Source organism: Chelonoidis abingdonii, chromosome 1 (assembly GCF_003597395.2).
Source record: "Chelonoidis abingdonii isolate Lonesome George chromosome 1, CheloAbing_2.0, whole genome shotgun sequence".
Lineage (NCBI taxonomy): Eukaryota > Metazoa > Chordata > Testudines > Testudinidae > Chelonoidis > Chelonoidis abingdonii.
The window spans coordinates 124820611-124841654 of NC_133769.1; the positions used below are offsets into that span (position 1 = coordinate 124820611).

The following is a 21044-nucleotide window of genomic DNA, read 5'->3' on the forward strand; positions in this document are numbered from 1 at the left end:
GCTAAAATTGCTTTCAAATCTTGCTATTTAAAATCAGTAACAGTCTTGCCCCCTCCTCCTAGCGAATTTGCACATCTGGTTGTTTTCATACATAGCTTCTCTTAATTAGTCATGTGCATTGTAACACATTGTGTAATATTGACCCTAATTGCTGTGTCAATCACTTTTGCACTTGAAGGAACAGAATGTTTTAGTTCTCTAGGCACAGCGCACACACACAAAAGGTACATTATTATTTGTCTTAAAAGTAATAAATGTCACAGCTATAAGTAACTTATTCGCTGTTGCACAATGATGTTTATTTTGTATAAATTCTGTGGTCGCACTGGTCTTTGTAGTGGTCTGATAGCATTTGCTCTCTTGCAGCCTATGATTCATAACTGTCACCATCAGTAGAACTTTGGACCTTCTGCTCAAAAAAAGCACAGGATTGTACCACCAATACTGTGCATGCATGCACACACACATCAATTACTACACTAGTCTTGCCTAAAATGACTTTAGTATATTTATGTGCTAAGAAAAAAAGTGACCTGATTTGAAATTAGAAGATGGAGACTCTGCTTGCTAATTTTCTTTTAAGCACTGAAATCTCCAGGATTCAGTGATTGGTTCTATTTTATAGACACACCTGAGTAACAACCTCAATGCTTTTATTCTCCTCCCCAGCTCAAATACACAAATTCAATGGATTTACCACCCATCCACCCACCCATTCCATATTGCTACATGTGAAGGGCCCTCTTTATGCTGCAGATCTCTACCAGACCGGCACGCAAACCTTTATCAGTAGTAGTGGTTAAAGTGTGTGTGGGGAGTGGGGCGCACATGAGGTCACAGACCTTGCCAAAAATAAATAAAAATCAGATAGGTTGCTGAGGGGCACCCTTAAAGCAGTCTTTTACCACAGCTGCTACTCCATGATTAGAACAGATGCCCTCGGTCCCCCCTACACACACTTTTTTCTGACCGCTTTAAGCTCTGTTCAGTAGTACAGCCAACTGAGCCAAAGAAATAGAGAGAACCACAGAATAATCTAATATTTTTTAAATACTCAAATGTGTGTAACCACTACTTTCTTATACCTTCATCTAAGCAGAGAAATAAACATCACCATATGAGAAGAAATCTTCACTTAAATTGACTGACAGCATAAATGCAGATACCATATACCTCTCCTCTTAGTGTGTCTGTTTTCTGGTCTCTATGATTATGTCATCACTGGTAAATTAGAGGCGCATTTTGATAAATTTATATTTGAATCTGGCTTCAGATTTTCCCAAATCTCAGACGTGTTTGGTCTTAGCCACAAAATACAGCCCTTCAGCCAAATTCCTAATATAATGGGATGGTCGTGATCCAGGACTTCAGTTTGGATTGATCTTTAATTAGAATTCAGAGACAGTCACCATATCACAGTCAGGGCATTGCTTAAGCCCGCACTCATACACAAAAGGAGACTGCTCTGAGTTTAAAGGCCACAAGTTGAGTACAACGGCTCTAAGAAATGAAAGTTGTTCAGATACATAAAATTAGGGACAAAAGTTTAATGAAGGAAATAGATTAATTATAGATTTTTGGAGCCTTTCACCTCTATTTCATTGTTTGTAGCCTAGCTGGTAGTGACTGAAAATTATCATTTCCTCGCTGATAGTGACCTACCTTGTCTGAATCCAGTTCCTGGGAACAACTGTGCACATTACAAAAAAAATACCTTGGCAAGTGAGCATTTGCCTCATCAGTGAAGGCAAGGACTAAAGGCCTAGAACCTAACCTAAGTCCCCTCTCTCATGCAGGGGTGATCCATGCAGGTTAAGATTGAGGCATACTGGAAAGTCATGCCTTTCCTGTCTTCCATGGATGTATAGGGGGACTTCAGTCTTTGGGACTACCAATCTTTCACCTTTCATCTGTGCCAAGTGAACGAAAGAAAATCTCTTGAACACAACAGAAAACCTGTAGAGCAGGCTGGTTGCTTTTCTCATGTGCATGAATTAATGCCTCTGAGCTGACCTTAACTGAAGTGTCTGCATACCTATGATCCAGTAGTGCTCAGAGATTTGTCACATTTTATATGAACACACTTAAAGTGTATCAAATTGTGAGATGCATCAAGGTTTAAAATGGTTAAGCAAAAAGTAGCCTGCACTGTAGTGAAATCATAGCTCTCCTGGGCTGACACTGGAAATGAATCTTGTCAATTTCACTGAGTGAAAACGAATGAAAGAACTAGAAATTACAGTAAAGGAGAATGACGAGCTGGTCATTAGCAAAAGACCAATCATGGAAATTTAAAGATGAAAACAAATAGTGTAGCCAGATAAAGGAAACATCTGCAGAAGAATAGGAACTCATCAGTGAGGATTATGAGGAGCTCACTCAGTGAGGATTCTGATGACCTGACTGGCAGGGGCTAGTGGGGGGAACAATATTGTGAGCTGACTGATTTTATTGCAGTAAAGTAGTCAAGAATCTCGTAAACTTGGGCTTCTAAGTTCATGTGTTGCCCTCCTAGAACATATTTACTGCTGACCTGATTTTTTTAAATGGTCTGTTGCCTATTCTAGACCACTGCTGTACTGAGACTATTGCCTGTAGCATATTGAACAATATTGGCTTATTGTTTCCTTGTATTCCCCCATTGGTCTGTCTGTATCCATCTGATAGCTTATACTTCGACTGTTGGCTCTCTGGGGCAGGAGCAGGCTTTTTATTCTGTATTTGTACAGAGCCTAAACACAATGTCACCTTGTTCCATGCTTGAGGCTCCTTGGCGCTACAGTAATACACATGATGATGGTGATAGAAGTGCTGAGCATTGGCACTTGCCATTGATTGCACTGAGAGCTGGGGTTGCTCAGCACCTTCTGAAAATCAGGTTATACATGTAATTATTTTAATGTTTTTGCTTTCAAGGAGCGTCTCATGTTACAACCGTAGATGCAAAACTTCTGCAGGAGCAGGCTTTAAGGGTATGTCTAACTGCAATAAAAGACCCATGACACAGTCGTGGCTAGCCCAGGTCAGCTGACTTAGACTGGCAAGGCTCAGGCTGTGGGGTTAAAGCTCGTAGTGTACCCATTCAGGCTGGAGCCTGGGCTCTGAGACCCCGCAAGGGGGAAGCCCTCTAGACTGAATGTCCACACTTCAGTCTTTAGCCCTGCAGCCCAAGCCCTGTGAGACAGAGTCAAATGGCCTGGCTCTGACGCTTGGTGCTGTGGGTTTTTTATTGCAATGTGGATGTACCCTTAGAGCTTTTTCCCACTGAAGTTCATAGGAGTGGTAACTTCAGTGGGAGCAGTATCTTTGCAGTTAACATAACATTGACATTCACTTTTTCAGTTTCTGGGGATAAAAACATCAGACGAGATAAAAACTTCCTTAAAAGTTTACTAAATGAGGCAGTTCTTTTTTCAGCTTTTGTTTATAGCAGCCCTCTACAAACTACTTGAAATACATTTGACACTCCTAGTAGTAATTTTTTACTACAAACACAGAATCATTTATTTTATATTAAAGCCTGTATTTATTTGGATCATATTGTCTGTGATATTTAATGATACTGCACTGCTTAAAATTGTAAAACAATTTATAGTGGAGAAAATTGACATGTATATACGTTTTTAAATAAATATGAAAATGATTGATTATCATGTCTCCTTAACATCCCACTAACAGCGCAGTCTCTAAATAAGCCACTTTTCAAGTTTTGTGCTAAATGAGGTGTTGAGTGATTTATAGATTTGTTTTTTTAAATGATAGGGGTATGTGAATTCTTTTGTTCAATTTGAACTGCATTACAGAGCCTTAAATGTTAGCTCGAAAAATGTAGAGGGATTTCTGTATGCATGCATGGGAGGGAGAATGGTGATTTTTAATGGAATGGTTTTTAAGCTCATAGCATGTGCCTAGCTGCTCTAAATTGCATCTTGTTAGAATCAAAACAGCTTATTGTGGTAAATAGTCATACAATCTGAGCAGCAGAGTTGATACCTGGCGTGTATGAGACCACCTGATTGACTAGTAAGCGGCACTTCTCCAACCTCATGTGCAGCCTGCATGTTCCTCCTCCTCTTCCCTCTCTTCAAGGATCACAGCTGGTGTTAATGCAATTCAAGTTTTGACTGAAGGCAGTTCTCGTTATTTCCTTTGCATCATTTGTAACCATCTGGACGTACACATTAAAGAACTATGATAAGACAGTTGAGGCCAGACTTTTAAATGAGGAATTGTATTGATCTTTGTGTATAATTTAAAGCTAAATAGAGCCCCATTTGGAATTTAATCCTTTCCATCTGCCACATTTTAAATAAAAGCTAAATAAAAAACCTTCTAAATTTAACTTTACTGATCTTTAATTTTTTGTGTAACTTTTTATCACTGATTCTTCTATTCATTGCCTTGTTGTTAGGCTAGGATTTTCATAACAGCCCAAAGGTATTGGCACTCAAATCCCATTAAAAGTAAATGGAAATTTGGTACCTAACTCCCTTAGCTTCACTTGAAGGTATTAGCCATAATTTATATGTCAGCATTTCCAATAGTGTTGAGAGGATCTCAGATATGGAATTCATCTCATGCTGTTTCTTCATCTCAGGAGTTCCTTTCCCTAAATTCTTCTCCCTGTGTGTGTCTTCTTCTGGGAGTCACTGTCCTTGTCTAGGGGATTCTCAAACAAGTCTGCATTAAGAGCACATGAGACTGTCTCCCTAGTCTCAGTTCTCACCCCCAGCAGCTGCTCATCCGCTGCTGCTCACCCCCAGCAGCTGCTCATCTTCGGATGAAGCCTGCTCTGTTGTTCTGTGGTGATGACACATCTGTAAGCCCCTTGCTTGTTAGTTTAAACTGATTTTTACCAAAAAATCACAGGTTTTACATTTTTTTTCTGATTTTCAGCCTACTTTTGTATCCTTCAAATATATAAAAAATAAAGTTTTTTATTAGGAAAACACAATACAATGCATGAGATACAGGTATTACAATAATATATTAGTCTGTGTGTCTATGCAAAGCAGCCTGTTGAAGTAAGGCTATGTATTAGTCTAGAAAATACACATAATAAACAAGCAGGAATGCACACAAATCTGAAATACTGTACGCATCTGAACGTACTGATGAATCTCATGCCAACCAGATACACCTTTCAAGCTGTTAGCAGATAACGGTTTAAAGATCCAAAACATTAAAATGGGAAGAAAATGAAAATCAGTATCAGAATACATTTCAGAACAAAAGGAAGTATTCAAAAGTTTTAAAGGAACAAAAACAGGAGAAAAAGATGAATGTATGCGCTGCAAATGATGTGGCCCAATTATGAAATTTAAATATTTATAGGCTAATAGTTCTAAGTCTACAACAGTAAACTGCTTATTCAAATGAAAAGTTTTATTTGGAGATTAGAGATCTACTGTATTCTTAAACTCAGAGATGGCATTGTGTTTTGAGTTCTGTTTTAGTTCTGCAGCAAACCACACTGAATTCCATTCATCAAAGTATTAATCTACTTAACACTTTTCACCCCGTCCTTCTATCCACCAGAATAAACCCTGATATTTACCTAGAGAAATTATTAATCGTGTTTTCCACAAATTTTCATCTGTTTTTGTGTGGTAGTAATAAACACCAATAAATTCCTGGGAAAAATTAAATAAAATAAAACCCAAAAACGATGGGTCATATATGTATGTAGTTTAGTTGGCCAAGGGGATGGAGCATGCTCAGTGCAGACACTTTTCAGAGAATTTAACCTCCCCCCTCTAATGAAAATGTGTGAATTTCAGTTTTTCAAATGCTTATAACTTGGCTAAGTTTGGATAGATTTCATAGGGACAGAAAAAGGCCCATCTTAACAATAGAGTGATGCCCCTGCCAAACTTAAGTCCCTTCCCCCAAAGCATAAAGGCGTTAGTGTGCTGAGGAACTCTTAACTTTGGCAAAATATATTTTTCCCTAACCTTGGTCTGGGACACAGCTGAATAATTTTTGCTGAAACTTGAAAAATACTACAGCCTAAAAAATGCACCTGACATGGAAAATTTCACCCTGACAGTTAGTTTTGAGAAAGTTATAAGCAAGTGAAAAGTAGGGTCATATAATAGAAAGTGTTATACAGCCTTATTCTGAGGCATTGTTAATGCAGTGTTACCTTTTGGTATAAATGCAAAAAGTAAAAATATTCATCACAACAGTTAAGATTACTTTAAGTGGTGGTACATTCCACTGAATTTTATAAGAAACCTATATTACTTTATAAAGGGCTCTAGATTCAATATTTGCAAAAGTAGTGATTACTTTAAGTAGGTTAAAAGTTACAGCCACTTAAAAATGACCCCATTCTTAAAATTTCCATTGGTTGTACAGTATTTCTTTGGTTTCTCTAATTCAGGCGTTCTCAAACTGGGGGTCCTAACAGGGGGTCACGAGGTTATTACATGGGGGGTCGCAAGCTGTCAACCTCCACCCCAAACCCCGCTTTGCCTCCAGCATTTATAATAGTGTTAAATATATAAAAAAATGTTTTTAATTTATAAGGGGGGAGGCACACTCAGAGACTTGCTATGTGAAAGGGGTTTGAGAGCCACTGCTCTAATTTAATACTATCAAAATTATAAAATGGCAAACTTACTATACATATAGGTATTGACAGTATCTCCTCTACAGGGTAAAGTTGGATTTAATTGTTACCTGAGAAAAATATATTTGTATTTTTGGGAAAGGAATGGCACTGCAGTAAAACCAACACAGAATGCAAGTATCCAGCCTCAGCCTTGATTTTCATGGCTTTAAGACAAGATGGTGTATTTATAGGTACAGTGCAGTGGTTTCTCAGATAGTCCCTCGTGCCTAAAAGCTTTTCCAATGTTTATATGATTCTAGGTGGTCTAAAAAAATTCAGCAGCAAAATCTGTTGTTTCATAAGCAATTTGATTGGGATAGTTTTGTTAGCATCAGCACAACATGCATAGTTCATTCAACACGTGTCTGATGGATTGTGAATATACCCTTGTGGACAGAGCTCTGTGAAAAACTTTCTGTCTAGTCTTCATGATGATGGCAAAGGGTTTTGCTGCACTCTGTCTGATCACAGAAGTGTGCTCAACTCTGTGTTATAGAGCTTGGGTTAGATCCTCCTACAGGCTGGAGTAGCATAGTTCTTCTTCATTACGGCATAGAAAAGGATACTCTCTGATTCATTACTTGCCCAGAGGGAATGGAAAATACTAAGTCCATATGTTAATGCAAAAGGACAGTCAGAAATCATATATCCAGATAAAGCTCCAATTTTCCCTCTTTAAAAAGCAGAAGAATTAAATGCCAAACAATTGTATGCCAACATTTTTCTTTCCTCTTTAATCCTTTGGTAAAAGCTGGGAATTGGACTTGAGGTGGCTTTAAAAATGAGCTGCTATTTTCCATAGGAGCCAGTTCATGTTTATATTTCAAATCACTCTGTGGATATTTAAAAAACAAAGCAAAACTGGAGAGTTATGTTTTCTTTTAATTTGGTTTTCAGACAGGTTCGTCTGAGAGTTCACGAAAAGGCTTGGAAACCATATGAAATCATGATTTATTACTTAGCCTATGATTGTATGATGACAGAAAACCTACCAGATACTGCTGTATTTTTATTTTTCTTCTCACTAACAAAGTGTATCTGAAAGTAACATAGTTGAAAGACAACAGCTTTGCTTTGCCTTTTCTGTTCTTCTTCATTTGCTGTGGCTTGTGAGAATTTGAGCATTATGCTGCAAGGAATGGTTAGTGCTGTTGCAATAATTGGGGCCTTCTCCAGTTGCAAGCCGAACTATGGAAAAGTAAATGAAAGTTTTATTAGGTGGTCCAGTTACTTGTAATAGCAAATGGGATGGCTGGTAACCAGACTCCAACTCAGCCTGTTACATAACATTATTTATGAAAATCAGTAAAAGTGAAAAACAGAAAGATTAAGTTAGTCTGAACAGAAAGGTGTTTACTGATTCAGCTGCAGGACTGTATTAAGACTGTATCTGGTAAACGAGAAAGCTTGGAAAAGGTAATAGAACATATCATGCCATGTCAGGTTGGAAATTAGGCCTAATTGATGAACAGTTATAATGAGAGGCTGGACTATTCTGCCATCTCCTGTCTTTTGGAGGCCCTTGAAAAGAGACTTGGGGATGGAAACAGATGGACCACCTGAAGTGTTCATGGAGGAGGACGAAAGCCATCACGCTTCCACTCCATTCCAGACACTTTGTCCTTCACTCATGGATCCCAAAGGTAGTCACACCATCATAAAGTCAAGACCTCAGCACAGTAGCAGAGATGTATGCCCATCACTGCTCCAGCAGTGAAGACTTCAGCCAGAAACACATGAGATCCTGCTCTGTCTCCCTTTCCTAGTGTGATCCTTTCTACCCCACCTATTTTTCCTCTTGTCCTGTTTCTCTCTTGGCTTTCAATTTTATCCTGAGGTCACTATGCTATGCAGCACCACCACAAGACAGTCCATCCAACTCTGTCCAGCCTAAGAGAGACCAGGAAGGGAACCAGACCAGGAGATGAGCCAAAGCCTGGGGCAATTGCTGTCCTGGCTGACCTGAAAACCCAGAGCATCCATGTGTGCCTGACCTGCTGCCCAGACTCCTGAGTATATCAACAAAAGCCACATTGCCCCATCTTTTACTTTCCTGTCTCTTCTCCTTGTTTTGAGTGTTTGTGTGCAAAGGCAGGGAAAGTGCCAATCCTTCACATCGCGGAGCTGAACAATACAATTAACCTTTTTCTGATGCCAAGGAATGACCCACATAATAAGACTCTTATCTCCTCTCTTTTGAAAGGGACTGTCATGTTTGTTCTATATAATCAGATCCATTTTAAAGTGGTTTTTAACTTGTTTTAGCTTTCTTTTTGTGTGCGCTAACAGATAAATCTCTAAACTTTAGCATGTGCTTGGTATAGGTCTCTGTATACTCAGTCCCAAACCTTGTTTTAAACTGTTTAATGTGAAACAGTTTTAGGGTCATATTAACTCTTTAACTCTTTGGGCCCATATAGTCTTTCTAAATTAATAGAACAGTGGTTTACATTTAATAGTTGTGCATTTTTTTCTTATTTGTCTAAGGTTTGATTGTTTTGTTTATTGACATTAGTCATCTCCCTTCTTGGAGGTGTATTTTGTGGTTCAGTTAGGGTGGGTTTAGTGATATGATACTCAGAGATGGAATGCCTGATGTTAGTAGTTCTGGGGACAAAGTTTTATTTGCAGGGACGGGAATCGTTGACATTAAGGATACCAAATCTGCTTCTTGGATGAACAAGTCCATTACTGTTGTTCTTGCCCAAGAATATCTTGTAAACTGAATTGGTTGATGAGGGTTTATGGGTGAAGGAAACCTTTGTTCCTATGTTTCCTTGATGTATTTGTCCTATAAATATAGTTTTGTCTAGTGTTTCATTAATGAATAGGGAAACATCTCAGATTTTTATAGAAATCCTATAGAATTTAATAAGATAAAACAAAAAGATAATTTAAAACTTATTCTAAAAACCTACAGAATTTAACAGATACATTTTTCAAGCTTTCTTGTAGAATTCTGTAGGACGGATAGAATTCTCTTAAATTCTATACAACTGTGTAAAACCAACACAAAACACCTATCAAAAGGTAACTTTCCCAGAAGGAAGGAAGGTTAGTTTTGTGGCTAAAGCACTGCAAATCAGAATGAAGTTCCCAAATCGTCCCACAGACTGCCTATATGACATTGGACAAGTATCTTTGTCCCCCTGTCCTGAAAACACTATGCATGTGCTTATATTTATGCTGTGAGGTACTGTAGTTCCATTAACTTCAATGAAAATACTATGCGTGTAAAGTTAACCAAATAGATAGTTGTTTACATGATGGTTCCATAATCTGCCTGTGCCTGAATATGCCATCTATAAAATGGAATAATACTTACTGTCTCTCTTGCTTTATCTGTCTTTTCCTTTTCAGGGCATACACTCTTTCTTACTACATTTATCTACAGGCCTAATGCAATCAGGCCCAGATCTTGGTTAGGGCCTTCAGGTGCTATTGCATTGTAAATAATAGTAGTAATGATGAATGCTGAATTTTAAAAAACTTCCCAGCATATGTGCTTATTTTTATACCTCATTCAGTTATGTGAACAAACATTGGCTAGTCAGTTAGCTTGCTTTCACTTTTCTTTCTAGTCAGCTTCACTTTCTAGTTCTCATGCCCATGCACACCATTGCAGTGTTTGAGTTGGAAACAGTGCACAAGTATGCTTGTTTAAATCAGAGTTGGACTGAATGCACAAAGTTCAGGTTCACATAAAAACTTCAAAATTTCAGGGTGGGGGGTCAAATCCAAGGTTTTGCAACATGGGCTAATAGATCAGCGCTGGCCCAGCAATAGCCCGAAAGCAAAATTCACCTTCTAAAATCAGCTTATCTGGCATTTTGCTTAGTTGATTACAAGTGTGTTGTTTCATGTCTGTGTTTCTAAATTTCTGAACTTTAGGCTTGAGATGTGTAAAGTGGTTTGGAACAAATCCAGGCGAGTTCATACAGAGTTTATTTATATTATCAGAAAGCTATATGCAAAATGTATCATTGATAGTGTGTGTTTAATACATTTTTCCCTGCTATCTAGCTGTATATATAAAATGGCAGAAATCCAGAAATCATCAGTAATTGTCTGTCTTACATCAATCTTCATTGTTTCATTTTGCCACATATGTAGTTTGTCAGAAATAAATTTCATGTTTCCTTTTTTAAGGAGGCAATCCATGCTAGGTTACATCATTGAATAATGTTTTAAAATCATACTAACTGTTTCTATTTAATGTTTTTGTTATAATTTCAGGACTCTGAAAAGTATAGCATAGTTCTTCAGAGCTGTGTAGTGTAATTGTTTTATAAAAGGATTTGTTGTGTTTTATAGCCAAGACATCAATAGTGTTCTCAGGATGCATTTTAATAGATCAAATTCAAACTATTTGTGTAAAGATTTATTTTAGCTATAGAAGATATATGAAGTCAACCTATGACATGTAAACTATTTGTATTCAGTGTGCATTGTTACCTCACTGAACCTAATTTATTATGGCAAAATTTCTCCTACATTTCTTTCCTCACTGTATCCTTGTTGAATTGATACTTGGCTATATCTAGTTCTAGATTTTTTTATTTATATATTTAATTATAAGAATTGCACAATTTAGGCCTTACAATTTAAAAAAAAAATTTTTTGCAGTTGTAATATATAGTGATTGCCATTTTAAAAGTCCGCCTCTGTTCTCAGTTGCTATACAGATGTATCTCTGGGGGGATCACAAGTACTCCACTTCTAAGGCCTTGTCTACATGAACACTTACTGTGCAGCCGGCTAGGATGTGAATCTACAGCACTCCAGTATGCCACGCACTATCTGTGTGGAACCTGCTGCTGCACACTGAAAGTTCCATTGATATACTGTGGTTTGAAAAAACAGTACATCAGTGTGCACTAGGGAACTTTCAGTGTGCATCAGCAGGGTCCACACAGATATTCTATAGTGTTCCAGCATGTTGCACACTGATTTACACCCTAACTTGCTGTGCAGCAAGTATATGTGTAGAGATGCCTTTAAGTGTTGTGAAATACTCTGATACATATGTCATGTAGAACAGATTGTTGACATTTGAATGGAGACAGTTGCTTTGATCTTGTCAGATAACATAAGGTAAGCAGGGTAGAGGCCTAGTTAGAACTTCAATGAGAGAGACTGTGCATTTTATATTTCCATAACATGTACTGTGTGTGTGTGTATATACACGTACGCATAACATTGTAAAATTCCAGCAATTACAGGACCATGTTTTCAATTGAAATGTTCATTACTACAAATAAAGGAATGCATACCTGTGTGATGCTTCTCAGGGCACCATGGGCTGAGAGTCACCTTGTTGCCAACTATCCCCAGCATAAGGGAGTCTTGCCTGGGCTAGCTGAGTGTTAGCTTACTTACAAAACCACCCCGTCAGCTACTCAAGTGCTCTCCTGTGGGCCCTGCAGTTTGACAGTAGATGTACCCCAACCCCTGACTCCCTTCAAAGTGTCCCCGGTGGTGTCTAGCCCCTGGTTACTAGATACCACAGAAATCCTGGATTCTCTGTTCCCAAATGAACAGTATACCATGTTTTACCCTATTTAACTTAAATCCCTGCTCCTGTATCACACACAGCCATTAAATTTTAATTATGGTAAAACAACAGGAAATTTATTTGAGAAAGAATAGTGATTCAAATAGAAATAAGTGTGAGTGATAGAAGTAAATGGTTTTGTACAAAACAAAATAATCATTCACAAACTATGACCTACTTTTATTAATAGTTACCTAGTAGATTCTCACCCCAAAGTTCAGTCATCTTTCACATTTGCTGGCCCCCATCTTTCATGAAGCACCTCACTCATCAAGGTACTTCCTCACTGAATGGATCCAGAGTGTCTTTCTCCATCCAGAGATATAGTGAATCAGTCTTTTGTCTTTATTCCTACTCTGGTGATCCCCTTGCTCTCATATCATATCGTATATCTCGTATCCAATTGGTTTTGGAGATTATAGTTTGTCTTTGATGGTTTTCCATTGACTTTTGTGGGTTGGCACGAAGGCAGACAGTGGAGCACTATACATTACGTAGTTGGCTAACTGGAAAGTGGGGGTAACAACTCCCTCCTTCCTGAATAGGCCCTCACCAAGACATATGATTCCTTGGTGATTTGCTTTCACTCCAAGACCATAAGAGCATAAGTTTCAGTAGAGTTACATTATTCCTTAAGTATTACCCATAGATACACTTCACAATGAGTGAGTATTGATAAGTTAGAAGCTTTCAGTAGAGACCTCAGACACTACCATTGATTATTTTCATGGAATTTATCAGTGTATTATATGCTGTGAGTTTGTCTAGGGAAATACAAGGTAACCTCTGTATTGGGCTCCTGTAGATGTTCTGTGCCAAACTTTGACAAGACAGGCTGTGACACAGAAGCCTCTACAGTAGGCCAGTGCAAAGGCTACCTTGTACTTCCCTAGATGGCTTCTGTAAATAACATTGCCTGCTAATGCAGTAAAGGCAACCTGGGATTGCCAAGTCACGGGGAAGGCCGGGCCATGGTCTGTATGTCAGCTGTATGCCACTAGAGAACTCTTTTTGCTCAGTTGCTGCTCTCGGGGACAGCAGTGCTGGCTTAACGGCCACTCTACAAAATGTCAGCATCACAATATAGAATATGGGCTTATACTTTTGTCCTGCTGAAGTCAAACCTATTTCCTTCATTGATGGATTAATGTATTTCCTGATCTCTTGCTCTGATAAGCAGGTCACCGATTTCAGACTACAGGTTTAATAGGATTTCAAATTCTAAATAGTGCTTTTTGCTGAAAATATAAGACCTTCTTTTATTTCCTCTTCTGTAACACTTTGCCTTTATATCTTTGAATTTTGTTCCTTTTGGCCTGTTTTGCTGGACTGAGATAAAGATAAACAAATTATTCCTCTCACCCCAACCCCTGCCTTAGAATTTAAAGTTGATGCTTTATTTAGTCACTGCCAGATTTATTCATGGTGCAAACCCAGCTCAGCAGATGTGGGCTTGCTGTTCAAGTTTTGCCTTTAATCTTGGAGGAAACAAGCCCCTTGATGGTTGAGAAGAGGTATGGTATGTAATGAATGAAACCTTATCTTGGGAACACTAGGAAACCCTTCCATAACCTGCGGAGGGAACAGTGCCAGGAGTTGTCGTCCCTGGGCACCTGTATGGGTTTGGGATGCTGCAATTGGTCACTCAGAGTCTGTTTACCACTCAGCCATTGGGTTCTCTTTAGCAAGTGTAGTGCAGAGTGTGTGCTGAAAGTGTCTGGTGGATGAAGTGCATTCTGCTATAAGGAAGGAAAGATCAGAACTCTCTGTACCAACCCATTGGGCTCTAAACCCTTCTCTGGAGATTCCTTCCCTTCCTCTCCGTACCCTGCTGGGTTTTAGTCACAAAGGTATGTGTGTGGAGAGCAGGATCGTTGTGGAAGAGGTAAGCAATGAGTCCTGGGGGATTCTGGTCATTGTAACATGACTGTATGTGGGCTGGAAGGTGTTGGTGTGAGATCCCTGTACTAGCTGTGGATAAGGGGACCGTAAAAGAAAGAATAAATTGATCCATTAAATTGACATCAGCCTTTTGTTTCTCATTGGCATTGGATAGCATTTCTGTAGGCAAAGTAAGTCACCTTCCATGTTTAGTAAGACATATAGTAGGAAATACAGAAGCATAGGTGGTCCGGTGACCCAAGTACAGCACAAGGTGTTAGGAGACTGGAGTTTTACTCCGGGCTGGCCACGGAATCACTATGTGACCTTGGCCAAATCATTCTCTCTTTTTGTGCCTCAGTTTGCCAGTGTGTAAAATTCAGACAGTTCCTCAGAAGTGTGTATTTCAGTATTGTTTGCAAAGGATTTTGTGAGCCTGAAGAAGTTCAAAGCATTACCGAGGATCACTATTGTTTTATGTATTAAGAGTTCCATAAATGCTGTAGTGACTGGCAATTCTTCTCCTGCTTGTGTTATGACCTGTCTCCCATTATAAGAGCATGCTTTGTTCTCCAGCCTGTCAACGTGCCAACCCAGAAAAATATTATGCTCTGTCACAGTGGCAATTCTATCACTTGGGAGCGTTATCCTACTTAGAAAAAGGTGAATATCTATCAGAGTAAAATAGATGTTTCGTCATCTAGTTACGCATCTTTCGCATCTGATAGGTTGACAAAATAGATCTTCCAGGAATGGCTGTGGGGGCATTTGTTCCAGTACCGGATATATACATTGCATTTGTGCCCAGGAGGGCGCTCCAAAGCAGTAATAGCCTAGCAGTCACTTTCAAGAGTGCCTTTATTTGATGATCCCATGTGGAGCAACAGTGATTTTTGGTGCTTCCACTAAACTTTTGACCTAGAAATGCCACTGTTTTGGCAATAATTTAGAAGTAATGGAAGACACACTTTCTGCCTCAGTTGCTGTCTGTTCTGCAACTTAATTTAAGCCTCCAGTTTTTATTCATATAGCTTATTCCATTATACATTACAGTTCCTTAATCTTTTCTTTAAGGATTAGTTGTTACTTGCACATTATAGATAATTTCTCTGCATATGTTGCCATTACTTAAAGTGCTACTTTTCTTTTTATTTAATAATCTTTCTTTTTTAATTTTGTTCCCATTATTATTTCATAAACTGATAAACTTTCAAGGCTGTTATGATCATTTAGTCTGGTGTCCTGTGTATAATTTCACTCTGGCATTCCTTTATGGAGCTTGTCCCTGCCAGCAGGTATATGGGACCTTGGGGAGCAATTACCACACAGGTGGGGTGCCAATTAATTTCTTTATTAAAAGAAAAGGAAGTGGTGGGAATTTAACAATAAAATACGAAGGGATAGGGTGTATAGGGTGTTTACAATAGACAATGATGGGGGGGGTTCTTACTGAACAGTGTAGGGAGTTCTAACCATGGGGTACAGCAAGTGGGGTTCAGCACAATGGGATACAGTACAGTCAATAAGCAACTCAACTTTATATAGGAACAATTCTAGATACAGTGTGAAATGCAAAACATACCAAAAAGAAATGCAAAATAAAATGCTAGCTTCTATATAAAATGGTTAACAATTTTAGATAGAATGTATTAAGTAGTTAGTGGCCTTATATACAATGTAACACAATGGTATTAATGTAAATACAAAGTATATCAGCAATATGGGTGATAAGTGAAATTATGCAATGTAGAAAATTACTGACTTAATTTGTGAGGCTGTGATAGCAAGAGTGTACCTAAAAGCTTGGGATTCAAGGAACCCGGGGGGGTATGGGGAGGGAGTGAATGATTAGTGGCAACTGATGAGAGGAGCGTGCGGACTGGAAGCGCGAGACACTGTTGAAGCCCTGCAAGGTAAGGACAACGGGTTTTAAAGTTTTAAAGCACAACGAGAGAGGTTTAAGCACACGGGGGGAGATATGAGCGGGAAAAAAAAACAGACAAAGTTATCCAGGGGAGAAACAGCAAGGGGTTTGGGAAGTTCGGTGGCAGCAAGGAGTTATAACAGAGAGAGACATGGAGAAGCACACGGGGGGCGGGATTGGAGCAGGGGAAAAACAGACAAAGTTATACGCAGGGAGACAGCAGCAAAAACCTTATGTTATCTTAAGCCAACAACTAGCAAAACAACAAATATCATAACATTCTCTAAACAAAACTATAACAAGCAACTATACGGAGCAACAGAACAGAAGCAAAGACTAATAACAAGCAGGTGAACATTACCAACTTACGACTATACAGGAGCAACAAAAGAACAAGCAGGTTGACCTTACAACGCTCTATATCTGAACAAACTTAACCTTATTAACTAAAAAACAAATCCTATGGTGCACCTTATGCTCAGGGGAAGTTACAGGGAAGAGTGGTATGTTGCCAGGGATGGTGGCTGCAGCAGTGGATGACAGCTGGAAGCAGAGAGCCCCAAGGCAAGCCCACAGGAGCGAGCTTAGCAGCCGGCACAAAACTTATTTTTAGCAGCAAAGTGCTGCGGAGTTTAGGTAGAGGTTTTAAGACACAGACAAGGTTTAGCTTGAGTCTGTGTGCTGGGGAGACAGAGCCAGCAGCTAAAAATAATAAAAATAAAAAGTATAGAGAGTTTCACAGAGGGGATTCTTATCCAGCCGCAAAGGTAAGCAGCAGAGGGTAAAAGCAGCAAGAACAAGAAGGCTAGGTATCGGTCTCTAATATCAGGAGATCTCTCAGACAGCATTCGTTCTTCCATGGAGGAGGGGTTTCAAAGAACGGGGGTATGCTCAAAAATAAAAACGAGAGCGGTAGAAAGGACCCCCAGAACCCTGGCTGATCAGAACCAGCAGCAATAGCAGGAACCTTTCTGATCTTAGTTTTAAAATGTCTGTTTTTAAAGGCAAACTCGGGGCAGTTTTCCGCCAGGTACTGGAGTTGATTGGCTCCCTTCTGGTACGATTAGGAGGAGAGGAGGCAAGGGAAACTGTAGGTGAGCCACAACAGACATGTCTGGCAAAGTCCTAGTGCAGTAGGTGAACTCAAAAACACATGAGGCCTATGACTCACTGCCCAAGATCTTAAAACACAATAGGGGTCTTGCAGCTCTCTGGACATTGCCTACCCTACACCGAGCCCAGGTTTAACAAGCGTGGATAACAGGACTAACCTTTGAACAGAGCAGTGGTCCCACTTAGCACAAGTGGCCATTCCCTTTGAGAAGGGCAATGGCTCTTGGTAAAACAACTTAAGGGGCTCCTCCCTTTGAGAAGGGCAGTGGCCCTGGTAAACAACTTAACAGCCAGGGAAGGGGCGGCCACAGGAGGAGAACAAAATGGAGTATGGGGACAGCTGTAAGAAAACCAAATGGAATAGGGGGATAGCTGTAACAGACAGAGCTCATTAACTTGCATCTCAACTAGAGCATATCACTTAGAATGACATCCAATCTTAATGTCAGTATTCAAGTTTCAATATTGTTGCCCAGCACACTCTTACTTGACAGAGAGTTTTTGTCGTCATCTGCTTTCTGACTGCTCTTAAAAACTTGTATCTGTGTTGTGACCCTTTAAAAAATCTAAATAAACTATATGCAATCATGCAATTAATTTGCAAACTTGTTTAAAGAGAGAGACATCAACCTAATGGTTGATCTGGTCAGAATGTTCAGAATAAATCACGTTGTTTTATGTAGTTAATTTCTTTTAATCTTTTCCTAGCTATCAACAACAAATTGAATAAAAGATGCTGGTAACTGTCCCTGAAAAGGTGTTGGTTTGATGCCACATGCTTTAGTTTGACATGTGAGACACAGCCATATCCTTACATGCACTACTTTGTTTTTCCCTTTCAGTCTTCAGGTACCAGTATTACAGTTGATATCGCTGTTATGGGAGAAGCTCATGGGCTCATTACCGACCTTCTGGCAGATCCTTCATTGCCACCTAATGTGTGTACTTCCCTGAGAGCAGTGAGCAACCTGCTAAACACACAGTTAACCTTCCAGGCTATTCATAAGCCAAGGGTTAACCCTTTGATGTCCTTCAGCGAGAACTACACCTGCTCTGACTCAGAGGAATGTCCAGAAAAAGGAGAAAAGCTGGCTATTCCCAAGGTATGTGCTAGTCTACATGTTGGCTATCACAGTGAATTTATTCCAGCTACTAAAACTTGACTCCCCCCTGTTGGTATAGAATTGCATGGTTGGGTGCGTCAATGGAGATTTTTTCCTCATCTCCTGAAGCATTAATCATTGACTTCTATAAGAAGCAAAATTAAATGAACTAATGTTTGTGGTGATAAGACAGTCCCTATTCCTTCAGTGCTCACACAGTTCAAACCTGATTCTTCATGCAACTTTAGAAATGGGCATTCAACACATACTTGGTATTCCTGTTTCTTAGTAGGTGTTTGAAGGAGTTGGAGTAAGATAGACTGGAAGGAGCACAGCTCTCTCTATACTATCAGAAGTAGAGGGGAGCTCCTCCTAATCTCTTGACTTGGGGGAATGTATCTCTGCTTCTTCCTTTTACTTTAGTGCTGATAACTTCCCCTCCCTTTTCAACCTTTACCAGTTGAGTGTTGGTAGCAAGTGATGTCATTATGCATCATTAAGCAGGAGGGAATGAAATGGTGAGATCAGTGCACTCTTCAGTTCTAAAGATCAGAGTTCAAATCTTAATTAGAGTTACAAGTGAAATGAGTTTGACTTTTCTTAGTCCCTTAGCACCTGATGCAAAACCCAGGGAAGTCAGTGAGTATCTTTTTTTTTATTGACCTCCATGTGCTTTGGGTCATGCCTCAAATGACCATTGTCAACTTGAAAAAACCACCATACAATTCTATATAGTGGACAACATTTGCTCAATAAAGGTCCATTGCTCAGTCCTCAGTAAGGACTGAGTTGCACTGGCAGAGCTATGTATTTAAAGACAAGGTATTAACACATCTAAACTGCTTTTTTTTTTCATACACTAACTTGAGCAGAGCTAGCATGTGCTTGTGTACCCAGACTGGGAGGCTCGCTCCCAGATGCAGTGTAGACACACCCATAGAGAAATAACCAATGCTATTAATTCCTGGTTTCTGTATACACAAGTTAGCAAAATTCAATAGATAGAGAGAAACCTCTTATCAGGTTGGAGGTAATTTAAATTGCCAGATCATCCACTCTGACATCTAAAAATTTAGTAATATCGTCATTAGCAGCAAGACTTATATTTTACTTTGGGAACTAAGTAAAACAATTCTGTGTTGTTTTGTTCTTATCCTGTACAAATAATTTCTGCTGCCTACAGTTATGGAGGCAACTGATCATCAACTTTTATATTTTATAGGACTTTTAATATGCCGCTTTCACATTTATAGAGCTTATATTTCCTGTAATTGAAGAATTAGTCCTGCTGAGCACTTTTGCTGTTTATACTCTATATAATGTAATAGCTCCTATTGAAAACTCAATATTCATTGGCCCAGATGACTGCAGTAATGGTGATATTTCCATATACGTAGAGTAGTAGATATTAAGATATCACTGTGGATTGGCAAGTGCTGAATTTCTTGGGAGGCTCTGTAACAAGATACATTAGATTCAAACTAATATATTTAGATAGTTTTGAAAAAACAACATATACAGCAAACCCATCATGTATTATAGGCAGGGTTGAAGGACTGCTTATTCTTAAGGTTGCCTGACACTTCCCGTTATGAGACCCTGATTTCAGTTTCTTATCACTTTGCAAAACTTTTACTGTTTTGGCTGAAATTTACCATGCACGATGTCTGCATCAGACTGAATCTGTTGAGCCAATGAATGGCACAATAAGCCAGTGACATCCACTGTAGATCCTTATAAGTATGTAGATAGTTAATTTTTTTAGTACTTCTTAAACTGAAAATTCTTCACGATAATTAAAAGGCAACAAATACTATAAAAATTCAACATCTGCAACATAATCATACAACCACTTGTATATCCGCAGTAAAACTGACCCCGCAAATAGCAGTAACCCCCTAATCAACTCCACCCATTCCCTCAATCTGCCTCCTCACCAGACATCTGGGAAAAGCCCCATGAACAAGGATCAGGTAGATCGATATAAGGAGCATGCAAGACAATCAGATAAGTCAGGAAAACTCTGCTGCAAGAAATCCACTAGAACTTCTCCCAACACCCTTGCTTTGCCATGAGAGATTTTTGCTAGTATTTTTTCTTCCTTTTCGCAAAAGCATTGTGGAAGATTTAGTGTCCCATCACGTAAATGTTTGATTTTCATGGATTGTCTTCAATTTGGCAGGATAGAGCAAAGAAACCTGCTGGTTTTTTGTTGTTGTTGTTTTTGGTTTTTTGGGTGGAGAGAGGGGTTGTTTTGTTTGTTTTTGCTTCCTTTCCTGCTTCCTATCTCTGATGTCAAAGAATGTGTGGCTGCTATTTCCAGCTCTTTAAGCAACTTGCTAGTGTGACTTTGACCAAGTCACTTAGGGCTTGTTTTTCAAAGGTGCTGAGTTCCTTAATGTTAACTCCAATGGGACCTCTGAGTGCTGACCACTTCTGACAATCAGTCCCTTGACCTTTCTTTGCCTCAATTTCTCCATCTGTAAAATAGGGCTTATGGCACTTACCCACCTCACAGGGTATGTCAGACTCAATTACTGAACTGACATTTGAGATCCCTGATGAAAGGTAGTATATATAATTGCAAAGTATTATCTGCTCTAGCGCCTACGGAAGAGTCTGCCTCCAGGTCTACTGAGGCGAGTGTCGTCAACTTGGACCACAACAACATCTGCCACAGGTTTACCTACCTTGGAGCCTGCACCAGTGAGAAGAGACCGCAGTGGCAGCATCAAGCCTCATGAATCTTCTTCATCCAGGTAAGAAAACTATCCTGTTTGTATCTTTAGGAGAACTTCTTTGGTTTTCTGTGGGCATGTAGGTATGTAATAATGTCTTCTCTTGGGAAACTAT

The 21044-nt window shown here is 39.3% G+C and overlaps 1 protein-coding gene across 1 annotated transcript in view; it reads left to right on the forward strand.

The window, feature by feature from the left end:
- PDE3A (phosphodiesterase 3A) overlaps positions 1–21044 on the forward strand; it is a 393181-nt gene that overhangs the window by 314850 nt on the left and 57287 nt on the right. The window contains exons 3-4 of the mRNA XM_032796048.2: positions 17931–18191; positions 20796–20950. Of these exons, the coding sequence (XP_032651939.1) occupies positions 17931–18191; positions 20796–20950 (416 nt within the window). The remainder of the gene's footprint in view (positions 1–17930; positions 18192–20795; positions 20951–21044) is intronic.